General features: G+C 38.0%; 1 protein-coding gene across 2 annotated transcripts in view; it reads right to left on the reverse strand.

The window, feature by feature from the left end:
* Positions 1-412: 412 nt before the first annotated feature.
* LRRC69 (leucine rich repeat containing 69) overlaps positions 413-23,884 on the reverse strand; it is an 86,598-nt gene continuing 63,126 nt past the window's right edge. For both annotated transcript variants that reach the window (XM_055129170.1, XM_004602351.1), the window contains 3 exons: positions 19,508-19,609; positions 14,932-15,111; positions 413-523 (listed from right to left, as the gene is read on the reverse strand). In XM_055129170.1, coding sequence (XP_054985145.1) covers positions 413-523; positions 14,932-15,111; positions 19,508-19,609 — 393 coding nt within the window. The remainder of the gene's footprint in view (positions 524-14,931; positions 15,112-19,507; positions 19,610-23,884) is intronic.

Raw genomic sequence — 23,884 nt, forward strand, 5'->3', positions numbered from 1 at the left:
TACAAATGTACTTCAACTGTCTAACACTAAAAAGTGGTTCTCTTTCCATTGAAGAACATTCATAAGATAAATACTCCCTTCAAAGAATTTTAATGCTTATTTTAATGCTCACAGTGAGGGTACTGGTCATAAAATGGCATGAAAATGACACTCACTTGCCACTTGCCGTGCTGATCTTTACTTTTCCATTTTTTTTTAATTTTAAGTCAAAAGAAAAGAAACACACCTCGAGTCTAAGAAATCTGAAGGTAGACTGTTGTGTTTAATTTTTATCTTTATACTTAAATTAGTTTTCGTTCTTGGTTAACGTATTGATAAAGGAAAGAAGAGATCCAGCATGCCGCCTGAATAAAATCACTCTCTGTGCAGCTGCTGATGGACTCAGGGAGCCGTTGACGGCTGTCCATCCGAGCTACACTTGAGCAATCCCAAAGATGTCAGGGCTACGCAGACTAAAGCACATGAAAGAACAAATCAATACTCGAATAGGTACCAGCTTAAGATTTCCGCTTATCTTCCAGTTCTAAAAAGTAAAGATTAAAAATAAGATTAATGTAGTACTCAACAGATATTTCAAATAAAATAATCACTAAGTTTTCTCAGATTTCAGAATTTTGATTTTGAAAGCCCACTATTTTCTGAGATTTGATCACCTCTTTTCATACACACAAATATACAAATTAATAGCTGAGAAGAGCCCACTTAACATGAAACAAAAGACAAATGAAGCAAGTATGATTTATTCAAAAATATTATTATATTGTCTAAACATGATATAGGGGGGAAAAGGTGAAATGGTATAAAATCCAGACAAAACTTACTTCTGCCCTACAAAATATTAAATTGGTCAATACACACTATTCAGTCCCCCACTGGACACTTGAGTTTTGCCTTTTCAGCATCTATTTCCCAAGAAAATCTACCACAAATTTGTCAAATATCTGCAGTATTCATTAAAATATTCACTAGTTGTCTAATACAATTTCACATGAGCTTTTTTTTTTTTAGCCAGCATAAAGCACTTTTATTGCAATAATAAAACTGGAAACTCATACGTAGTGCAGAGGGGAGGGGGGTAGGCAGCGATAACCTCTCACCAAATCACCACACAGGACAGCAAAGGGGTGAGGGCGGGGGGGGGGGCGAGCATCGGGGACGGAGATGCCCACGCTGCGAGAGCAGCCTGAATCCTAAGAGAACACTCGGGTGGGGCGTGAGGTCAGGGCTTTCACGGTGGTGAGCGTCTACAAACAGCACCTTCAACTTAAAACGTTCGGTTGAAGTCCTTAAAATTTAGGAAGTGAAGTTTGGAAAGCTAGATTACAAAAATCCTGAATATCCACTAGAAAAACCACAGGACTGGGGTGGGTGAGGGGGAGGGGCCAGGCCACGGAAGGCTTCGGGGTGCCGCCCGGCCCGGGGTGGGTACCTGCAGTGTCCGTAGCGGTGTGAACAATCTGCTTCCGAAGGCAAAGGACTCGAGGGGAGGGCAGTGGGCAGGGAGGCCGGAGCCCCCTCTCCCCGCTTCAGTTTTAGGGAGGGCTGTTCATCCAACCCAAGGACTTCTCTCGCCGTGGAGAGTATTTGGGCCCTCAAGAGCGCCTCAAATCTGCTATGGCTTCACAGCGCAGCAGCAAGAATGTTTAATATATAATAAAAATTTCATCCAAGAAAAAAAGAAAAGAAAATAACAATTCTTGCAACTCTCTCCCTCTCCCTCCCCCAATTCCTATTCTGAAGTTAACCCATTACATGAGCTTTTTATACTCCTAATGCACAACTTTACATGAAGTTTTATACTCCAAGTAGCTCTCATTTTACTTCTCAGTACCTAAATTATAAAAATTTTGCTAGGCAACTTTAGTGTTCTTCTCCACACAAACCAATATTTAAAATTATGGAAATGTACAAATCTTACCATCTGGTTGCTTTATAAACAAGTTTTGAAGTCAATATAGTTCTCGGTGAGCTAGTTCAAAACCAAGGACATGGCCAGTAGTTTCATTGCTTGATAATGCTACTTAGTGTCATCGTAAACCTACTTCCCCATCACCATTACAACCCCCTGTGACAGGTTAGATTACTCTTCTGTTCACTCTTTGACAGAAGAACACTGAGTATTCATTGAAGGTTCAAGCACCAAAACACAGCCTATCCTTGAAAGAGCAATAGGTTTTTAACTCTTTATAATCCGTGGGTACCGAAATATGTACTTTATGTTCCCTGCACATCTACTTTCCATAGTGACTAGAAGTGTTCAGGGAATAATGGAATTAGTCTAACAAAATACTTTGGAGGAAACTGAAAATAGTTTAAGAGCAATCAAGGTGGTCACTGAAGAAATATTTATTTACACCCCCAATGGGCAGTTTAGTTCTACCTGTCCGGTGTCCATTTTCCAATATACTTGCAGAAAAACCCAACGGTTCTCTTTTATTTTTATTTTGGTATTATTTTAAGTGCCCAGGACTTACTCCTGGTAGGGTTCTCAGGCATCATTCCTGGTGGTACTCAGGGTTGGTGGGGATTGAATCTATCTCGGTTACATATAAGGCAAAGTGCCTTACCCGTTGTATTTCTCTGACCCTACCTTCTCTTTTCCCTTCTCCCATTTCTATCCTTTTATTCAAGAGGAGGAGAGAAATTCGTGCCAATTCCTGGCTCAAGACATAACCATGTAACTCAGGTCCAGTAGATAAAACAATAAATAGATAAACCTAATAAAATTAATGTGTATCAGACCACGGCTTACCCTGGATCCACTGAGCTAGAGAGCTCTCCTAAGTTTCAAAAGACACATTTAGGACTCTTCTGTCTGAGAGCAAATTCAAAACACACACACACACACACACACACACACACACACCAAAAAACCCAGAAACAATATAGAAGGTCAATATAGAAAGTCAATTTTTTTTCAGATAAATTTAGGTAGCTGACTCAACCAGGATTAATTCAGCCATGTTCTACACCTGAGTCTTCATTATTTGAGCTAGTGCATAAAATGAGTTTCTTTAACTTGCAATAAAGAATCCCGTAAACATTGCAAGCTGTCACATGAGGTAAAGTGCCAATGACAGTATGGTAACAATCCCTACATCTAATAATTCTTTTAGCATGTAATTGGAAAGATAAGACATAAACAAAAAATACCTAGAAATATAAAACTCAGCCTAATCATAGGCTCTGGAGAAGTGCAGAGAAAGATGACAACACCAAAGGCTGCCATATTAAGCAAGATTTCATGGTATGAGAAAGTGATGAACTGGAATTTGAGGGGTGACTGGATTGTGAGTGCCTCAAAAGGACAGGAAAGGACGCCAAGAGTGAACAAAGCGAGCAGACACTGGAGTGTGCATACTGGGTTGAGGAAACAAATAAGATACGAACAATAAACACACTGTCAAATGTTGAATGATGAAATACTAACAATTACTCCATTATCCCAGAGGTAAAAAGAAGGCATAAACAGTCCACTAATAGAAACTCATTATGTACAATATTTTAAATCTACGCTATACGAGATCATGTTGACTAATTAGATTTTAATGATGTTGTATAGTGACTGTACAGGAAGAACTCATGACAAAAGTCAAAAGCTACATGTGGCCTTTGCCTTTTTTTATATCATAATCAATCCTCTCAATTCAGTTTTTCCTTGTTCTGCAAAAGATTTCATCTTGAACTGGAGGTCAATCAAAAATAAATCATGATGCATACACTTCACTCAGCTCCTGATTAAGAAACTCGAACAAAGAGCAAAGCCATGAACCAGGAGAGGGAGATTACAGAAAGATAAACATCAGGAACCAAGTGGAGCATACAATCATCCTATTTGGCTTGTCCAGTTTCTTCGGGAGGTGAAAAGTTTGTAACAGACACAGTTAGAGGCATTTTCTATTTTCACTGTGGTTTTAGCCATTTCCCTTGTGTCCTTAGGAAACTGCACGGAAAGAGTTTGGGTTGGCTCCTGCTTCTAGCTGGAATGCAGAATGTCCATGTTCTTCTTCCTCCTTCTTGTGGATATTATTGTTTAGTTAATTAGAATAAAATGTCTCACTTAACATTTTAGGAAACTTAACAAAGGTCATTTTCTGTTTTATATGGAATATGAAATGCTCCTGGTTATTATAGTCTATACCTTAATGATTGGGCTGGAGCGATAGCACAGCGGGTAGGGAGTTTGCCTTGCATGCGGCTGACCAGGTTCAATTCCTCCGTCCCTCTCAGAGAGCCTGGCAAGTATCTGTGGCATATTCCATATGCCAAAAACAGTAACAAGTCTCACAATGGAGATGTTACTGGTGCCCGCTCAAACAAATCGATGAACAACAGGACAACAGTGCTACAGTGCAGTGCTATCTTAATCATTAACTTTTCTTGTGTATTTCTCACTTGTGTGACTTGTTTCTTAGAAATTATATTGTCAAAAAATAGATTTAACATAATTCTTTGGTGATACATGTTTCATCTAGGGTCAGTATCTTCAGTAATGTTTGTATGGAAAAAAACTTCAATATCTTACTTTTAAATGTCCATTTAAATTTGTATTTCCATTTGTGGAAACATCACAACAGTTTTACCGGTATGATATGTGTCCATTTGGAATAGGCATGTTACAAAAGGATAATGACATACCCACTTATAAAGGACATCTCTTTCACAGACTTCAATTAACAAAACCTCATGAGTCTGTCAAAAATAATTACTGCTTTGGTCGTTGTTTACAGATATAAATTGAAACAGTAGAAGAAGGATTCTTTTTGTCAAACCAAAGTCAGAGAAGAAGAGAGGCATTGATTTATGACTGCACGCTTTTATTTTAAAAGTATATCCTTTAGACAAAATACCTTAAATAATGAAATGCTATACTGCAGTCTAAATTTTCTTTCCTTACTCTTTTACAGTGAAATACATTATTTTCTAAATAAAAAAAACATATAATTATTTCTTATTTGGGGAAAATGTAGTTTTCCACTTAAGGTTAAATATACCCTATTTAAATATACCTAAAATATAACCTTTAAATCTGTTGAATGGTAGAATTGAGGTGGTTGTTGCTTTTTGTTTTCTTGTTTTTTTTTAGCTATTCAACAGAAGTGACAATCTTTGGACATATTTAAAACTTTCATATATAAAAGGTACTGATATATATAGTTCTGTCAAACAGTATAAACGAATCTGTTTTTGTGGGCTGGGGGCGGTGGGAGGAACACACCCAGTGGTGCTCAAAGCCTATTCCTGGTTCTGTGTTCAGGGATCATTCCTGGCGGTCTTGATGGCCCATATATGATGCCAGGGATTGAACCTGGATTGTCAGTGTGTAAGACCAATACCATTTCAATATAATATGCAACACAAGTCATGGGGCAAAATAAACCATATGGTGGTTTTTAGATATCATGTAGGCATAACGCCCTCTCCCCTTGGCCCTTCCCCACAAAGGTTTATGTCCTGATCTCTGAGTCTGTGAATATGTTACCTTACCTAGCAAATGGAACACTGCAGTTATGATGAAATTAAGGACATTGTAAAGGAAGGTTGGGTTGGACTATCTGTGTAAATCCAATTTATTCACAAGAGATAATTAAAAGTTAAGGAGGGAGGCAGAGGGTACAAAGTAAGTCCGTGAATAGGACTTCATCTGTCATGCTTGCAGTGAGCTGAAAGGCACCAAAGAATGGGGACAGAAATCCCTAACATCTGGAAAAGAAAAGAAAGCAGAATCACCCCACAATTTCCAGAAAGCAATGTAATACCTTAATTTGGGAGGTTGGGAGATCCCCCCCCTCACCTGATGTTGCTCAGAGTTTTCTCCTGGCTCTATGCTCAGAGGTCATCCCTGGCAGTGTTTGGGAAACATTTGCAGTTCTGGAAATCGAACTGGAGTCTGCTATGTGTAATGTAAGTAACTTACCCTCCATACTATCTATCTATCCCCTTCCAGAGCTTGAATTTTTTAGAGCCAAGTGACCCATATAAGACTTCTGACATACTGAACTCTAAGACATTACATTCTTGTTGCAAAGATAGTATATTTATGACAATTTTCTAGAGCAGCAACAGAAAACTAATACGGGGCCAAATCAGCAGGTTCATGAAAACCATGAAACCATGACAAACTCCACTCACTTCACGAATGAATCAAGGCTCTTTGGAACTAGAATTAGATGTTGGCCTAGTCTTCCTCGATACAAATGAGAAAACCAGCACAGATGCAGTGAGCGAGGAGGACACTTGCCTTAGGTTTTAGACAGAGAGTACTAGACAGTCTAAGAACAGAGAAATATGACTAACACAGAAGCTGAGCAACTTTTACATTGTTCTTGATAGTAGGCTTCCCAGCTTCTTTCACCAATGTACGGTTTTCTGGTGTGTCTGTGTGTGTGGGTGGGGGGGAGTGTAGCACGGTAGTTTTTATTAAACAAAACTTCTTGGAAAGATGTGAGAGGAGAGAAAAAAGGGAAAATGTGTTCAAGACAACACAGGCCTCTCTGGAATGTAAATAAAGTAAGCATAAAAAATAAAATAGAGAACAGCAATTGGGATACATGTTCAAGAGATAACATGGACTTGAACACAAGCCACCAATGTGAAGGTTTTATTACATTTTTTAATTGAATCACCATAATATATAGTTACAAAGGTGTTCATGATGTCCCTCTCACTCACCCTCCAACCCACATGATAGTGTCAGTTATGCAATGTTCTAACACCCATCCCTTCACCAGAGCACATTTCCTACCACCAATGATCCCAGATTCCCTCCTACACACCTCTCCTTTCCCCACACCCTCTATAGTAGACACTCCTCCTCCTCCTCCTTCTCCTCCTCTTCCTTCTCCTCCTCCTCCTCCTCCTCCTTCTCTCTTTATTTCTCTTTGTCCCCCTCCATTTAATTTCCCCTTTGGACAGCGTAGTTTACAATACTGTTGCTAAAAGTCATGCATATGACTTTACCTCCTTTCAGCACTCTGTCCCGAGTGATCATTCCCAACTCTCATTGTCATTGTCATGTGTCTTCACTGCACTCCCACCTCCACCCTTGATGGCATGCTTCCTACCATGGACCAGTCCTCCCAGCCCTTGATCCTACTATCTTTGAGTATTATTCACACACGATGGTGGGTTTGTTTATTTTTTCACGTGCCACAATGAGTGCAGTCATTCTATGCTTGTCCCTCTCCCTCTGACTGATTTCACTTAGCATGGTACTCTCCATGTCCACCCACATATAAGCAAATTTCATGACTTCATGTTTCCTAACAGTCATGTAGTGTTCCATTGTGTAGAAGTACCATAGTTTCTTGAACTGTTCTAGGTTACTCGGGTTGTTTCCAGATTCTGGCTATTGTAAACAACGCTGTAAACTCTCCTGAACATAGGAGAGCTGAGGTTTTTCCAAAGCAGTATTTTTATTACAGTTAAAGAATACTTTGCAGAAGTGTTTGGAAAAGCAAACAATAGTTGGAGCATGCACATTTTAAAGAAAAAAGCATATAAGAACATGACTTTGCTGCCTCCAACTGATGATTAAACATGCTCAATTAAATTATCCATGCATTACTTGAAACTCAGCACATTTAAAATGAAACTTGAGGGTCACACCTCTCAGTCATAGTTCCTTTGGCCATTCTGCTGGTTTGAGAGGGTTTTTTGTTTGTTTTTTAACATCCACACCCCTCTCAGGTTTTCCATATTCAATCACCAAATTCTGTTCTCTTTCTTTTCATATGGTGTTTTCTCTTCCTTGTATTTTTCTGTGGCCATATCTTACACCTTGAATAACACTGCACAACTAATTTGATTGGTCTTCTTTCTTTGGTTTCTCTTTCATCAACCTTCAGTTAATTCAGCACAGTATTTCCAAATGACTTTCCAAAGTCCAACTTTCTTTATACCATTGACTTGCCCCTCTGCGTTCAGAGAAATTCCATCGGTAGTCAGGGTCAAGTTTAATTTTGTTCTATCCTTGGGTGGTTTCAAAAAGTTTGAACCTCGTTTTGTCTAAAACATCTCCTCTAATTCCCACCCATGAGCCTATTTAATAGATTCAGTACCCTGTGAAGATTCGCTTTCCACAGCATTCTCTTCTCCTAAAATGTTCTCTGAATTTTTTTTCCAGATACCTGAATTTTGCCTACTTCAATGCCCTGTAAAACTGTCAGCATCTTTCTTGGTACTTCCAAGAAAGTCAGAGAATCTACAATCTCCTCGAATTTCTCTACCATTAATTTAACATTTAACTTTTACTGATAGGATCTTTTATACATCTTTAGATGTGTAAATACTTGGATATTAACCACTGGAACAAACTAGGATCCTTCTTCATATGTAAACTCTTAGTATTCAGAGTTTCCTAAATGAAGCAGGCTCACAAATACATATGGAGAAGAAATACGTATTTCTGGACATAATCTGAAAGCCCAAGATGAACATTCAGAAGACATTTTCCTCAAGGCCAGTGGTGCTAAATGTAGCAAAGAGTACTACTCTAAAGTCAACTGTTGAAAAAGGTATGTTTGGATTTACCTGGGACCATCCAGGTTTTCACTCTCAAAAACATCTTGGCTTAGATTACTCTATTCTTAGGACTTTGGGGATTGTGATAAAAAACAGAAACCAGAAAGATAACTGCTTATGTTCCAACCTCCTCTACGTAGTGGCATCCTTCGCTCTACAGAGCAATCCCATCTAGAAGCACCACCCCTCATTATCAGCATCCTTTGAATTTCTCATGTAAAGTGAGAACATTTTGATGCTGAGAACTGCAGATAAAGAATTCAACCGAATTCAGTTGAACACAATTTAAGATGTGTTAGAAGAAAGGAGTCATAGATATTGACCATAACTGGGACTCTATCCAACAGCAAAAGAACAAAAGGGAGATTTCTTTAAAAAGAAAGGAAAACTCAGTGAGTTCCCAAAGGAGTAGAACTAATAAAGACACAATGTGTGTGTTAATTTCTATGCTATAATTGCTTTTGCTATTTTCTGAATTAAATAATAAAGAACATACTATGTCAATTTTTGAACAATAAATACATATTACTCTCATGACTGTTTAGAATTAGAAATGTGACGCCTCCTGATCCTCTGAGTGCCTAATGTACATTAAATTGACTAACCACTGCATAAATGTTTTAAACCCTACATTCATTTCCACAGTTGACTGACTGAAATGATCAGTTTCATAAATTAATGTCAGCAATATCTAAACAGTAATAACTTTTTACTGCAGAGCACAAGTTTGCCCTATTAAAAATGAGTAAAATTATTAAATGTAATCTTATATTATGTTTCATTACTGGCAGCTTGTCATAAAAAAGGAATTAAGGTTGCAAATTTTCATTTATTTTCATAAAGTGGATCAGCATTTTCACTCATTTATAGTAAAACCTACTCAATCTAATCTCTTCTGAGGGTAGGTTTAATTACATTACATCATGCATTACTGAGTTGAGAGTTCATGTTCCAAATTGTTCCCTCCCTAAACTCTTCAACTTTAAAGGAATCTGGGGAAATGTTAAGTTCAACTAACGTAACTATACAAAATGAAAACCGTCCAATGCATGTCTGGGGTACAGGAACAATCCAATGTTTGGAAAGGATTTTATGAGACTGCTTAGGTTACCTGTAAGTCACTAGTTCAAATATGGCCCAAGTTGGTAGTAACTAAAAAGGAATGATTTGTATTGCGATTTCAAATATTTATCTCATTAGTAATTAATACTTAAATACCAATTATAGTGAAATTGATCAATCTTTATTTGCTAACGAGCAACTGAAATCATATGGCAAGCAGTAAAACATATAGGGAAGAAAAAAAGGCATCTGGTGAATTATAATAAAGGTTAATTTTCAAGGCTGAGTACATTTTTCATAGACTATTTTCCAATCACATTTCACTATTGCATATGATTAGCATGACATAATTTTGCATTCATCTGAAAAGATGCAATTATGATTTAAAATTTGGCTGATTCTAGTTGTTTTATGTCATGAATAAAGATCCATTTGTCAACAAGTGTCATTCCCTCCCTCAGTCATGCATTCAGATGGCAAACCTCATTGGAGACAGAGCATTTTTTTTTTTTTTGCTTTTTGGGTCACACCCAGCGATGCTCAGGGGTTACTCCTGGCTTTGCACTCAGGAATTACTCCTGGCGGTGCTTGGGGGACCATATGGGATGCCGGGGATCGAACCCGGGTCGGCCGCGTGCAAGGCAAACGCCCTACCCGCTGTGCTATTGCTCCGGCCCCTGGAGACAGAGCATTTTAATGCAAGTACAACAGGGTAACCAGACACTGGCATTATCAGATGGGTTCTCCCTTCCTGATAATTATTGACTATAAATGTCAGCATTTTCTAAGTTTAGTTCCTAAAAAGATAATTTAAACAATTTTTTCATAGAAAGTAAGACACTTAGGCAACCCAGTTTTAATACTATCTCTTTCTATGGAGAACATAAATGGAAACATAAATGGAAGAACCCTGACGACCAAAGAAACTGTTTACCAATATTATTAATTTAACTATCACCAGCCTGTATTTTGTGTGGTTTTTTTGTTGCAGAATCAAAGAACTGAACAACCCATTAACATCTCAATTGTTGAAACCTGGAAATAAATATTTTCTTTTTGTGATTTTCAGACATGCTTAATTAATTCTTAAACTTACTTGACAAAATTTATAAATTCAGACTATCCACTTACAATGTCATTGCAATACTTCAGTATTCATATACTTACTGAATATCAACTTTCTTAATTAGCTTTCTTATTTATTGTAGGATTAGAATAAATGACTTTATTTCTAACAAAAATAGCTTTTCTTCTCAAAATTTCTTTGCACAATTCTACAACACTCCCATGTCTTTTGCCTATCAATTTATCTAGGCATTAAATTATTTTAACTTAAATGCTCTGAGCATGATATACCTTTTTCTGGAATTTGCTTTCAGATTTCTTATTTCTTTGTAAGATATCTATTTTCTTGGAAGCTTATCTTTAGCTTTTAATCATTTCTTTGGTTAATAAGAGGTTTTACCAAAGTGTGTCTAGATATAAATTTGTTATTCAGTTGCCTTGGCACTCAATGTTCTTTTTCAACATAAGAGATTGTGTTTTAATATCTGAACATGTTCTGCCATTAGCAAGGATTCACACCCACGCCTGGTTTGTTTTTTTCTGACCATTATGTTATTACCTGTGTTAGATTGTTCTATACTCGAGCTCTTTCTATAATATCCTCAGGCATATTTGAAAAATAAAAAGTATTCTTGCTTTTTATGTTTATCTCTAAAAATAAAATATATAGAAACCAAATCTCCTGCCCTTTCTTCCATACTTATTTTTATTTAATGATGACTAAATGATTTTCCTGTGTGTGAGTATGTGCGCGTGCACACACACACACACACACACACACACACACACACACAGATACATGTGCATATTTTCATTCACCTGATCTGAACAACAGTGCTGAATGTTCTACTCAATAGGTCAACAAAGAAAGCACTTCTCCTTTCCATCAAAGTCTGCCCTTTTATACATAAATGCAGCCTCTTATGAATAATCAAGCACCATCAACCATTGAACATATCTGCCCTCTCTCATGTGGTTTCACTGTATCACTGTCATCCCATTGATCATTGATTTGCTTGAACGGGCGCCAGTAATGTCTCCATTCGTCCTAGCCCTGCAATTTTGGAAGCCTCTCTTTACTTGTTCTTCCCAGCGGTGCCACATTGGAGGCTCTTTCAGGGTAAGGGGAATGAGACCCATCATTGTTACTGTATTTGGCATATCGAATAGCCACGAGAGCTTGCCAGGCAGAGTCTCATGTGGTTTAAAACTCAAATATTCATTCTAAAGTATGGCACATAAAGAGACCTAACTGTAGGATCAGGAGGCAAAATAACAAGTCCTTTTTTCATTATTTTGTAAACTTAAAGCATCAGAACAACCAAGTTGTTCCACCTAAAATAGGAGATACTAAACTCCAAATCACAAAATTAACAGAAGATTCAGAAATCAGAAACTCTTTTTATTCAAATATTGCCTCTTTAGAAAAGTTTCAGAGCAGAGTGGTAGTACAATGATGGGGCATTTGCCTTGCATGCAGCTGACCCCAGTTCAATACCCAGCATCCCATATGGTCCTCCAAGAACCGCCAGGAATAATTCCTGAGCACAGAGCCAGGAATAACCCCTGAGCATCGCTGGGTGTGACCCAAAAAGCAAAAAAATTAAAAAAAAACATTTAAAAGCAAAAGGAAAGTTTTATTTTAGCCACTGTTGTGTCCAGAAAAATTATTTTGGTGGTGAAGGGGCTCCCAGGCAGTGCTCAGGGGGGTAACTCTGCATGATACTCAACCCCACTTGCAGGCCCGATGGTTGAGTGTCGCAGGCACAGATGTGGGCCATCGCCAAGCCTTTTGTTTTGTCTTTAATCTGTACTGTACATAAAACCCCTTTGAACAATACTGACAAATGATTCTATCACCAGCTGGCTGCCACTGCTCTCTTCCGGTCTTAACCACCAACCTGTCTAGCAATTTCCTTGCAAAAGCTTCTCTAATCTTTTTGCTTAGAGATTGAGGGCTGGCAGCCATGCACAGGTTATGGAGTACTACCTGCCATAGCCACACCCAGTGGAAGCCACTGGGTCACAGGGAGAGACAGAGACGCTGAAAAGAGCATGTGATGCTGGGAATCAAGGCCCAGCTCGCGTCAGGCACCTACTCCAGTCCTTGAGCTAGCTCTAAGAACCCAAACAAATTTGTATGTTGAAAGCTTTATGGGTCCTGGGGGAGGTGATAACATTGGATATGAATTAATGTCTGGCCCCACCTGCTATTCTAAAGATGTACTTTCCTTAACCATTCAAGAACTTTGCTCAGAATCCAGCCACCAGAACTGTTAGTACACTTCTGTTGTTTATAAGCCATTATTTTATTATATCATCTTAAAAAGGCCAAGAAAGAGCCTAGGTTGTTGATAGTTTTGTACGTGACTCCCTCGCATGGTTACCTAATACTTCATTTTAATGGTTGTAACACTGCATACTAAAAGTTTCAGGGCGGAGTAGTAGTACATTGAAACTTTTAGTATGTGTGAGTTCTTGATTCTGCACCATTGGTTTGTATATCTACTTTAGGACAGTATCGTATTATTTTGATTGTTATAGTTTTATAATATGTTTTTAAAAATCAAGATGTTGATGCCTACAGACGTCTTGAGTGTGTATTCAGGCAGGGGGAGGGGGGTGGGCATTACATTAGGAATGCCGTGATATTATGATATGACTGAAATAGCTTTTGTCACTTTTAATACGCACAACTAATAGATGACAAGGGAACGAAGAATACTCTGTAAATAGTTGCTAAGCAAACTGGATTATCACAAACAACTGAACAAAATTAGATCCCTACCTTACACCATATTTTAAAAAAATCAACTCAAAATGGATCAAAGACTTCATGGAAAATGCAAAACTTCTAAAAGAAAATCTAGGGTGAGGGAGTTGAAACTCAACATTGGTCTTAGTGATTTCCTAAGTGTGGCATCAAGGACACAGAGAAGGGGCCAGAGACACCTACCACCCCAAAAAGGAGCACAAAGATAAAAATTCAAAACCAGTGGAGTTATAGCAACCTTTAAAAAGTCTTGCACAGTAAAGAACAATCCACAATTAAAACAATCCACAATTTTTGCCATTCAAGAACTGAATGGCAAAAAAAGTAATTACAAATCATAACTGGTAAATCATTAACACCCAAATATAAAAAGTATTAGTTTCAGGTGCTGGTCCACAAACTAGTACCAGTTTGCATGTGAAGAAAGATCTAAAACTGCTGAAAAAACAGCAATCATCAAAATACGTGTGATTAGTGTTTGCAAGTACGTGGAGAGAATGGATATCTTTTTTTTTTTTTTGGCTTTTTGGGTCACACCCAGCGATGCACAGGGGTTACTCCTGGCTATGCACTCAGGAATTACCTCTGGCTGTGCTCAGGGGACCATATGGGGTGCTGGGAATTGAACCTGGGTCGGCCGCGTGCAAGGCAAACGCCCTGCCCGATGTGCTATTGCTCCAGCCCCCGAGAATGGATATCTTATAGCACCCTTGGTAGAAATGCAAATTAGTGAAGCCTCAATAAAAATCAGTAAGGAATTTCTTTTTTAAAAAAAAATAAATAAAACCACATCTTTCAAAAATCTTGCTTCTGTGTAGGTAAACAAATAAATTGAAGTTTCTAAATATATCTACACTGATATTCATTGCAACATTATTCACAAAAACCAAGCTATGGAAACAATCTGTCTGTGCCTAAATGAATATGATGACTGAATACAATAGAATATTATTACAGTCCTGAGGAAAGAAGGAAATTCTGCTGTTTGTAATAACTTGGATGGGCTGTGAGGGCCTTATGCTAAGTGAAATAGAAGAGAAAGAGAATTGTTATTTTGTCATTTACATGTGAAATCTAAAGAAGCCAGACCTTATTAGTTAGAGTGGTAATTAAGCAAAGGTTGAGGTCATTGGTCAAAATGTACAAAATTCCAGTTAGGGGTAAACTCGCTTCTAGAACTAGTGCTTATAATGGTAATGCATGCTCTTCATAGTGTAATGGATATGAATGTTGACTAAAGACAATGCTAATTTTTCAACAGGATGGATATGGTGCTAGGGCTATGGTGAAAATTATTTTATAATTTATAAATACATCACTTCATTATATTGTTCACCTTAAATTTAAATCATGTTATACATCAATATTTATATTTGTATTATTTGGGGGAGAAATTATATGACCCCAGAAATCAGTGCTACATATCTAGTTGTTAATGATTGACTTAGATAAGAGCGGAGAAGATCTTATGCTTACATTCACACAAAATTCCCACAAAAGCCATTTACCTTATTTGGAGGAACAAATTCAATGCATTCCAACCATACGGTTAAAAATGGCTTTCCACATATTACACATGTTTTTGCATGAGCAATCTTGTCCTTGATCTGTGGGTACCATTCTATAGCTTTCATTAGGAAAGAATTCTTTTCTTCTAGTTGATTCATTATAAATCTTGCTGTTATTTCCTATATTAAAAAAGAATATGGTTTCACTGTATCATTTTCATCTTTTTATTGTATTTTATTGAATCACTGTGAGATATAGTTACAAGCTTTCATGTTTGAGTTACAATCACACAATGATCAAACACCCATCCCTCCACCAGTGCACATTCCCCACCACCAATATCCTCAGCATCCCCCCCCACCCCACCCCCTTTCCCACCCTCCCACTGTCTCCATGGCAGACAATATTCCCCATACTCTCTCTCTCTACTTTTGGGCATTATGCTTTGTAATACATATACAAATACATATTTGGTCCTTTATCTACTTTCAGCACATATCTCCATCCTGACCAATTCCTAGAACTCTCATTTTCTTAGTGACCCCTTCTCTATTCCAGCTGCCTTCTCCCTCCACTCATGAGGCAGGCTTCCAACTATGGAGCAATCTTCCTGGCCCTTGTATCTACTATCCATAGGTGTCAGTCTCATGTTATGTTATTTAATACTCCACAAATTAGTACAACCCTTCTATATCTGTCCCTCTCTTTCTGACTCATTTCACTTAGCTTGATGTTCTCCATTTCTATCCACTTATGAACAAATTTCATGACTTCATATCTCCTAACTCGCTATATTATTTTCAAGTAACTTTTACATTACATTTGGCTCCTATTTCATTAATTCATTTATTACAGTTTCTATTAATATTCCATATTAAATATAATGAACTATCTTATAATTAAATTTCATTGTAAGTTTAATTTTAAGGAATATAACAAAAGCAAGTTACTTTTACTATAATAGCTTTATGACCCTTACATACCGAAATTTGCTGTAGACTTATATTGAATAATTTTATACTTTATAAAATTAAGTACAATTAAGTCACAGTGATAGTACAGTGAGTGAGGCATTTGTCTTGCATGTGGCTAACCCAAGTTTAATCCCCTGCACCATTTATGGTCCTCAAAGACCACCAGGAGTGATCCCTGAGCACAGAACCAGAATGAAGCCCTGAGTACCACTAGATGTGGCCTCAAAAACATATAAAAAAGTTAAAAATTAAATTAAAGTTAACAAATTAAGTATAACTAGGTTCAATTTTTATACTTCACTATAATAAGTAAGGGTTATAAAATCTAACTGGACTTGAAGATTTAGTCTGTCATATTTACTAGTAAACAAATCCTTAATACTTGAACCATGGTTCAGGAATCACTAGAATTTGCATCAACTGGCAGTTTATTATAAATTCAGAATACTGTATTCTGATATTTCTGGTGAATATGCATACAAAATAATTTCAATAGAGTCTCTTGCCCACACGCCTGGCTGTCTTCCCGGGGGCCCCTTGGAGGGGATGGGTTCCAGCTTCCCTCCCAGTCACAAGCAGAGCTCCTGGTGGCCGAAGACCACCGGAACCTAGCCACAGCCATGCTCAAAGCCCCTCTCCACACGTTCGGACAGGCCTCATGCATGAAGGTACCAGCAGAGGAACCCAGGTGTGTGTAATCCCATCAATGGCCAACATCCAGAGACTTAAAAACAAGCTCCCTATCTTATAACCTACTTCTCCCTCTGGGAGAAACTGGCAAGCTACTGAGAGTTTCCTGCCCACATGGGACAGCCTTGCAAGCTTCCCATGGTGTATTCAAATGCTAATGCCAGTGACAAGCTGGATCCCATTTCCCTGACCCTGAAATAGCCTCCAATGCGGCATTGTTGGGAAAGCCGAGTGGAGAGAGGCTTCTAAAATCTCAGGGATAGGACGAATGGAGAGGTTACTGAGCTTGCTCAAGAAATCGACGATCAACAGGATTTCATGATTCGTGTGATTCTTTTCAATAAAATTTCAACATAATCTTAGAAAAATCAAATAGAGTATCAGAAAATGAATAAACCATCATGAGCAAATGGAGATTTATCCAGGTATGGAAAGATGGTTCAACATATCCAAATAGTTAATGTGATACACCACCATCAATAAAAAGAAAGATAAAAATCAAGTAATGGTATTAATTGATGCTTTAAAAGCATCTGATAAAAAATCCAATATCTACTTGATTAAAAGATACTCCATAAATTTGTTACAGAAAGCATATACTTCAGCATATATATAATAAAGACCATAGTTGATAAACCATTTGAATGATAAACCTACAGAATGGTGGAAAACTGAAAGTTTTTCCTTAAGATCTGGACTAAGCCAAGAATATTCATGCTTACCTCTACTTTTCAACATAGTTTTGGCTGTCCTGATTAGATTAATTAGGCAATAGAAAGAAGAGGAATTAAGATAGAAAAAAGTATAACTATTCCTTTTCCTATTGACAGATGCACAGCAGAGCCTGGCAAGCTACCCGTGGCATATTTGATATGCCAAAAATAGTAACGACAAGTCTCACAATGGAGAAGTTACTGGTGCTCACTCGAGCAAATTGATGAACAACCGTACGACAGTGCTACAGTGCTACAGTGCTACATTAGCAGATGAGATGATCATATAGGAAATGCAAGACTCAAACCAAGAAAAAAATGAGTAGAAGCAATTAATGAGTTTAAAAAGTGGAGCAGTATACAACTTCAATATGCATAAATCTTTTATATATCTATGCACAAATAATGAATTAGTGGAGATGGAAACTGAGATCATCTTTGACAGATGTTGCTCAGTGGTAGAGCACTTACATTGTGTGTTCCAACAACAATCCCTTCACCACGGTCCAACACCCTCCATCAATGTCTGCAGTTTCCCTCCCGCTGCTCAGCCTGCTACTATGGCAGGCACATCCCACCCCCACCATTGTCCTAGTGTCCCATTTTCCAACGTATCCCCCTCCCCACCACCCACACATGCTCCAGTGTCAAGCTTCTTGCTGAAGATCAGTTCTCCTGATCCTCATTTCTATTGCCTTTGGACATTTGATATTCCCCTAGGAAACATCCTTATATCCCACATATGAGAGAGATCCCTTGGTATGTTTTGTTATTACTGGGATCTTTGCCTCTTCCATTCTCTTCTCTCTCTATTCTAATTCCTAGCAGCTGAATGACTATGACCAGAAAATATGTTTACTTTGGTCAGACAAGTTGATGGCATAATCAGAAAAAATGAGAAAGCAAATTAGAAGATTCTTATGTTTTCCTTAATGTTAGATTAGTTAAAGGTTGATGATACCATCACAGATTATTCTGAGTCCCACTGCAAATTTGTACTTTTCAGATCTTTTTAGATATAAAGCTGAACATAAAGGGTTATCGTAACACTTTCAGAAATTGTAATAATTTGAATTTACCAGCATAGAAAGCAACGATACTTGTTCAATGGTCTGGTTTATTTTCAATTAAATTTTTATTATCATATAAGTAATACATATTTAATTCTAGAAAATGAAAATGAGCAGGAAAGAAATAAAATAGTCAAAACCATACTGATTATTTTTATTACAAAAATAAGACATGTTCATTTAGAAAAAGTAACAAAAAAACCTAGAAAATAATTTTTTAAATACCCAGAAATTCAGTTACACAAGTATATAACCCATTCCCTCTATTGATCATTCCACAACTTTTTATAACCAGAAATTTTGTTTAATAAAAGATGCTTTTAAACTTCAGTTAGCAAATTCCAGTGCCAACTCACTAACAAAAAAACTCCTCTGCCATTATTCTATATATCCCCTTCTCTCTAGTAACCATCCTGGTCTTCATTGAGCAATTAAAACACTTCAAAGTAAAACAATTAAAAAGCTATTAATTTCATTGCTTTTAATTTTGTCTCTTTGTTTGCTTCAATTATTTATGTTAAGCACATGAGTTAAATCACCCAGTGATAGTCTTACTTCCTTACTAATTTTACTAAGCATATCAAGGACATTTGCCTTGCACGCAGCCGACCCAAGTTCGATTTCTCCATCCCTCTCAGAGAGTCCAGTAAGCTACTGAGAGTATCCCGCCCATTGGGCAGAACTTGGCAAGCTCCCTCTGGCGTATCCGATATGCCAAAAACAGTAACAACAAGTCTCACAATGGAGACATTACTGGTGCCCGCTCAAGCAAATCAATGAATAACAGGACAACAGTGCTACAGAGTGCTACAGTATCAAATACATCCTTACATAGTGCAAACAAAAATATATGAAAGGCAAAAGTGGAAACAAACTCATCTTTTTTAATCCAACAAAATATTTTCATGTCTCTGAATTTGGGCAGAGACTAAATTCACACAGCAAATCAAATATGATTACATTTAAATCTGTAAGTAAGGCAAAGATATTATGTCCCTAATCTATTTTTCCAGTAGACTAAGAACTTCATTAATCATTTTGCTAGCTTGATAAGAAATGTAAAGGGAAATTCTTTAAAACTAAGTCATGCCTTGCTTTGAAGACATGGAAATGATAAAAAGCCTTTACCTGTAAAGTAAAAACATAACTCTCTTGTAGAGCTTTATATGGTTGTCGCAGGAACAATGGGTTGCCCTCACAGTAGAATTCTTTCAGCTTCATTTTCTGAAACTTTTCAAATGAAACAAAAACTTTATTACACAGAAAAAATAACAACCCTCATTTCTGAAGCTATATTTTAAAAAATTCAACTAAAATTATTTTATTTAAGACATATAGTCCATGTCTGTATTTCAACAGCAGGAGATGTGCTAGTTGTAACAAGCATACACACTTTTATGCAGGTAGTGAGTTCAGAGGATATCCCCCATAATAGACAACTGAGTAAACTTGTTCAGTATCACACGTAATTAGTTAGTAACAAAACAGAGAGTAATCAAATGCTTAGAACATTCTGAAATAATGTATTTGTTAGAAAATTAAGTATGATGAAAAAGTATCAGTCAAGAGCTGGAGTGATCATTGAGTGGATAGCTCGCATGTCTTGCATGCAGACAACCTGGGTTTGATCTCCACGCCACATACAGTCCCCCTAGCCCCACCAGGAGTGATACCTGAGTGAAGATCCAGGAGAAAGGCCATGTGTGTGTGTGTGTGTGTGTGTGTGTGTGTGTGTGTGTGTGTGTGTGTGTCTGCGTGCGCGCGTACGCGCACGTAATTGTATCAAATATGCAACAGGTTTAAGCTCTCAAAGCTACCTTATAATCCATGTTCAATGAGGAAGAAAAGAGAAATTAGAACAAAATATGCTCATTATAATCAATTGTACACGGTGAAAAGAAAAACAGTTCCTGAGGACATTGTGACTTCAATATAGAAAACATAAGTTCAACAAGTGTCTACAATTTGAGCAAAACAGTAAGGAATATTCTTATGTTAATTGTACCCTTGTCGCCTCAGCACTCATGTGGCTTTCAAAGTTAAGCTCATTGACGTAGGCAATTCTCTCAGCTTCAGTTTAAGCTGCAAAGTGGAGAAAGTAAGACCTCTCCTCAAGTGATGTGCCTAAAAATAATTCTTGGTATGGGAGCAAAGCCCTGATTTGCAGAATGTTCCTAATCCATTATGCAAATACTCCTACCATGGTTATTTCCAGTCACTGAACAAAGAACTGCAGGAGATTTGGGAAGACTGGCTCTTGTGAGCCGGGGCAAGCTGACACTGCTACATCACTCCATCCCACATGAATGAGACAATTAGATCGCTTTCTCTGAGCATAGCCTGGGGTTTGAAGCACACAAACATTCAACAAATTAAAAAGTAATTCATTTAAAACATCTTTCCAGAGCATAATGTCATTAGGTCTCATAGGACACAAGAAACTTCTACAACATAGACAAGATTTTAAATTAAAATACAGAGCTCTGGGTTATAGGAAATTATCATATACTTTCACTGAAGTCATTTTGACATTCTTTTGTTTTAATGTTTATTAGAGAATCACTGTGATGTACAGTTACAAATTTATGAACTTTTGTGTTTGCATATCACTCATACAGTGATTGTTTATCCAACCCTCCACTAGTGCCCATTCACCTCCACCAAGCTTCCGATGTTATCCACCTACATGCGGCAGTATAGAGAGCTGAATCCAGTGATAGCCTGAAGTCAGGGCTAAAATGTGTATGCTAAGGGTCTGGAGGAATCATACAGCAGGTAAGGCACTTGCCTTGCATGTAGCCAACCTGAGAATCGCCGGCTTTAGCCCCAAACCCACTCCCCACTCCAAAAATAAATTAACAATGATTAATAATGCTGATGAATAACCTATAAAGCACAGAACAGTTCCCATTAACAAAGAATTTTCAGGCTCCAAATTTCATGTTGGACACTTTTTTAAAGAAAAATTTTTTAAAAACATAAAGAACAATAAGATCATAAACTTTCACATTATGTAAAGAGGGGATTAGTAGCTGGAGCAAAATGAAGGTTCAAATAAGACTTTTATTTTTTTAATTAGGTAGAGTTGGCATTCCTGGGTGTGACTCAGTACTAAGGCACTTGCTTTGCATAGTTGAGTCCCTGAGTTCAATTTCCAGTATTGGCCTTCATTGACAAGTGTGACCACTAGGGTGACACCCACTGCACCACAATCACTGAGTTCAGCCCCTACTGTATAACCAGGACAAACTGGTAGAAGTAAGGCAAAGATTTCACATAGCTCAAAACCAAACAGAAAAATTGGCTACTGCAAATCACCTCTGACTCTTCAAACCTTCTCAAAGCTCGCAAGGGTGCCTTTAACAGGAACTGGCTTTTCTAAGTAAGGTAAAATTTAACTTAGGAAAATGCTAATGAAGAATTTTAGTAGGAAATACTTCATCAAAAATACACTTGATTCATAATTCTTAAGGGCATAATATTTGTGACCAATGGGAAATTCCAGTAAATGTATGATAAACTTGATATCTAATTGGAATTGCTGAATATAAAAAAAGAGACTGAAAATTTCTGGGAACCCATCTGATACATCCTGTATTAGTGGTGTATGGGGGGGAATAGGCAGAAAATGAACAAGGGTTAGAATCCTTTAGTAACCAGGAATTGAAGAGTAAAGAACTCTGCATAGACAGAAACTGACTGAGCTTCCAGGCTCCAAACGTAAGTTTATGTTTAGATATACAGATTCGAAAAATCTTGCTGATTGTGCCTAAGAGAGCCAGGTAAAGACTGGCTAAACTGGAGCCAAACTCCTCTAGTCTTCCATACCTGGGATGATAAAGCCGTACTCTGGATCCTCATAAAGATTCTCCGTTGAAATATCGCCGCAGAAAGAACACCAGATCTGTGAAGCCCTCTCCGTATCTCTTCACAGTCCTTATTCCTTCCATTTTCAGACCTCATATCTGACTGTCCTTGAATTAGTTGAGAAGCAGAAGCTGAAATGTTTCTATCCATCCTCCCCAGGGCAGACTCCCAGTAAGTGTGATGTCCTTACAACCTGAGTGAAATCCCATCGCTCCCTAGCTCAAAACCATCCAGTGGTTTCATGTCACTCAAAATCAAATACCAAGTCCTCACACTGGCTTACAGGATTCTCTCATGATTTGTACCCTGGCCTATTTCTTTGACCTCATATTCTACTTATCCCACTTTCTCCACTCTGCGTCATACTTAGAACACCCTTTCCAAGAGCTCATCATTTTAGATAATTGCACTTTCCTTTTATTGGACCACTTTGGTCTCTGATTTGTTCGTAACTTTAAGATTCAGAATAAAATACAACAGATGATTAGCAGGTGGAGAGGAAGAAGCACTGCTCGTCAAGGGTTTCTCAACTAGGCAAGTTTCCATATATGTTCAACAGCAACAAAAAAAAAGACCTGTTTGTGAGATTGAGCCATGTATCTCACCAAAGAAAATTATTCACATCACACAGCAGCTAAAAGAGTAGTAGTAAATAAGAGGAAGTTGTGCAGAGCACTATACTATTTCATCCCGTTGCTCATCGATTTGTTCGAGCAGGCACCAGTAACATCTCTCATTGAGAGACTTATTGTTACTGGGGTTTGTTTTTTTTTTTTTTTTGGCATATCCAATATGCACGGGTAGCTTGCCACGCTCTGCCGCACGGGTTCAATACTCTTGGTAGCTTGCTGGGCTCTTGAGAGGGGCGGAAGAATCGAACTCGGGTTGGCTGCGTGAAAGGCAAATGCCCGAATGCCCACTGCACCACTTCAAGCAAGATTAAAGTATCTGTGTGAAAAAAAAAAAAGATTAATAATGCCATTTAGAATCCCCAAACTGGTCTTTGTTTTATTTCATTTTTTTTGTTGTTGGGCCACACCTGGCTATCCTCACTCCTGGCTCTGTGCTCAGAGACCACTCCTGGAATGCTCAGGGCACCATATGGTGTGCCAGGAATCAAACTCGGATCAGCCACCTATAAGGCAAGCACCTGACCTTTTATACTATCTCTCTGGTCCTTATTCTCTGAATAATTCTATTTATAAGAATTTATCCAAAATATCACGAAATCACAAAATCCCGTTAATCATCGATTTCTCGAGCGGGCTCTGTAACCTCTCCATTCGTCCTTTCCCTGAGATCTTAGAAGTTTCTCTCAACTCGGCCCTCCCAGTAATGTCGCACTGGAGGCTCTTTCAGGGTCAGGGGAATGGGATCCAGCTTGTTACTAGATTTACCATATGAATACACCATGGGAAGCTTGCAAGGCTGTCCCATGTGGGCAGGAAACTCTCAGAAGCTTGCCAGTTTCTCCCAGAGGGAGAAGTAGGCTACAAGATATCATGCTTCTGGGAGCTTGCTTTTAAGTCTCTGGATATTGGCCGTCGATGGGATTACACACACCTGGGTTCCTCTGTCGGTACCTTCATGCATGAGGCCTGTCCAAAAGTGTGGAGAGGGGCCTCGAGCATGGCTGTA

Source organism: Sorex araneus, chromosome 2, assembly GCF_027595985.1.
Source record: "Sorex araneus isolate mSorAra2 chromosome 2, mSorAra2.pri, whole genome shotgun sequence".
NCBI lineage: Eukaryota > Metazoa > Chordata > Mammalia > Eulipotyphla > Soricidae > Sorex > Sorex araneus.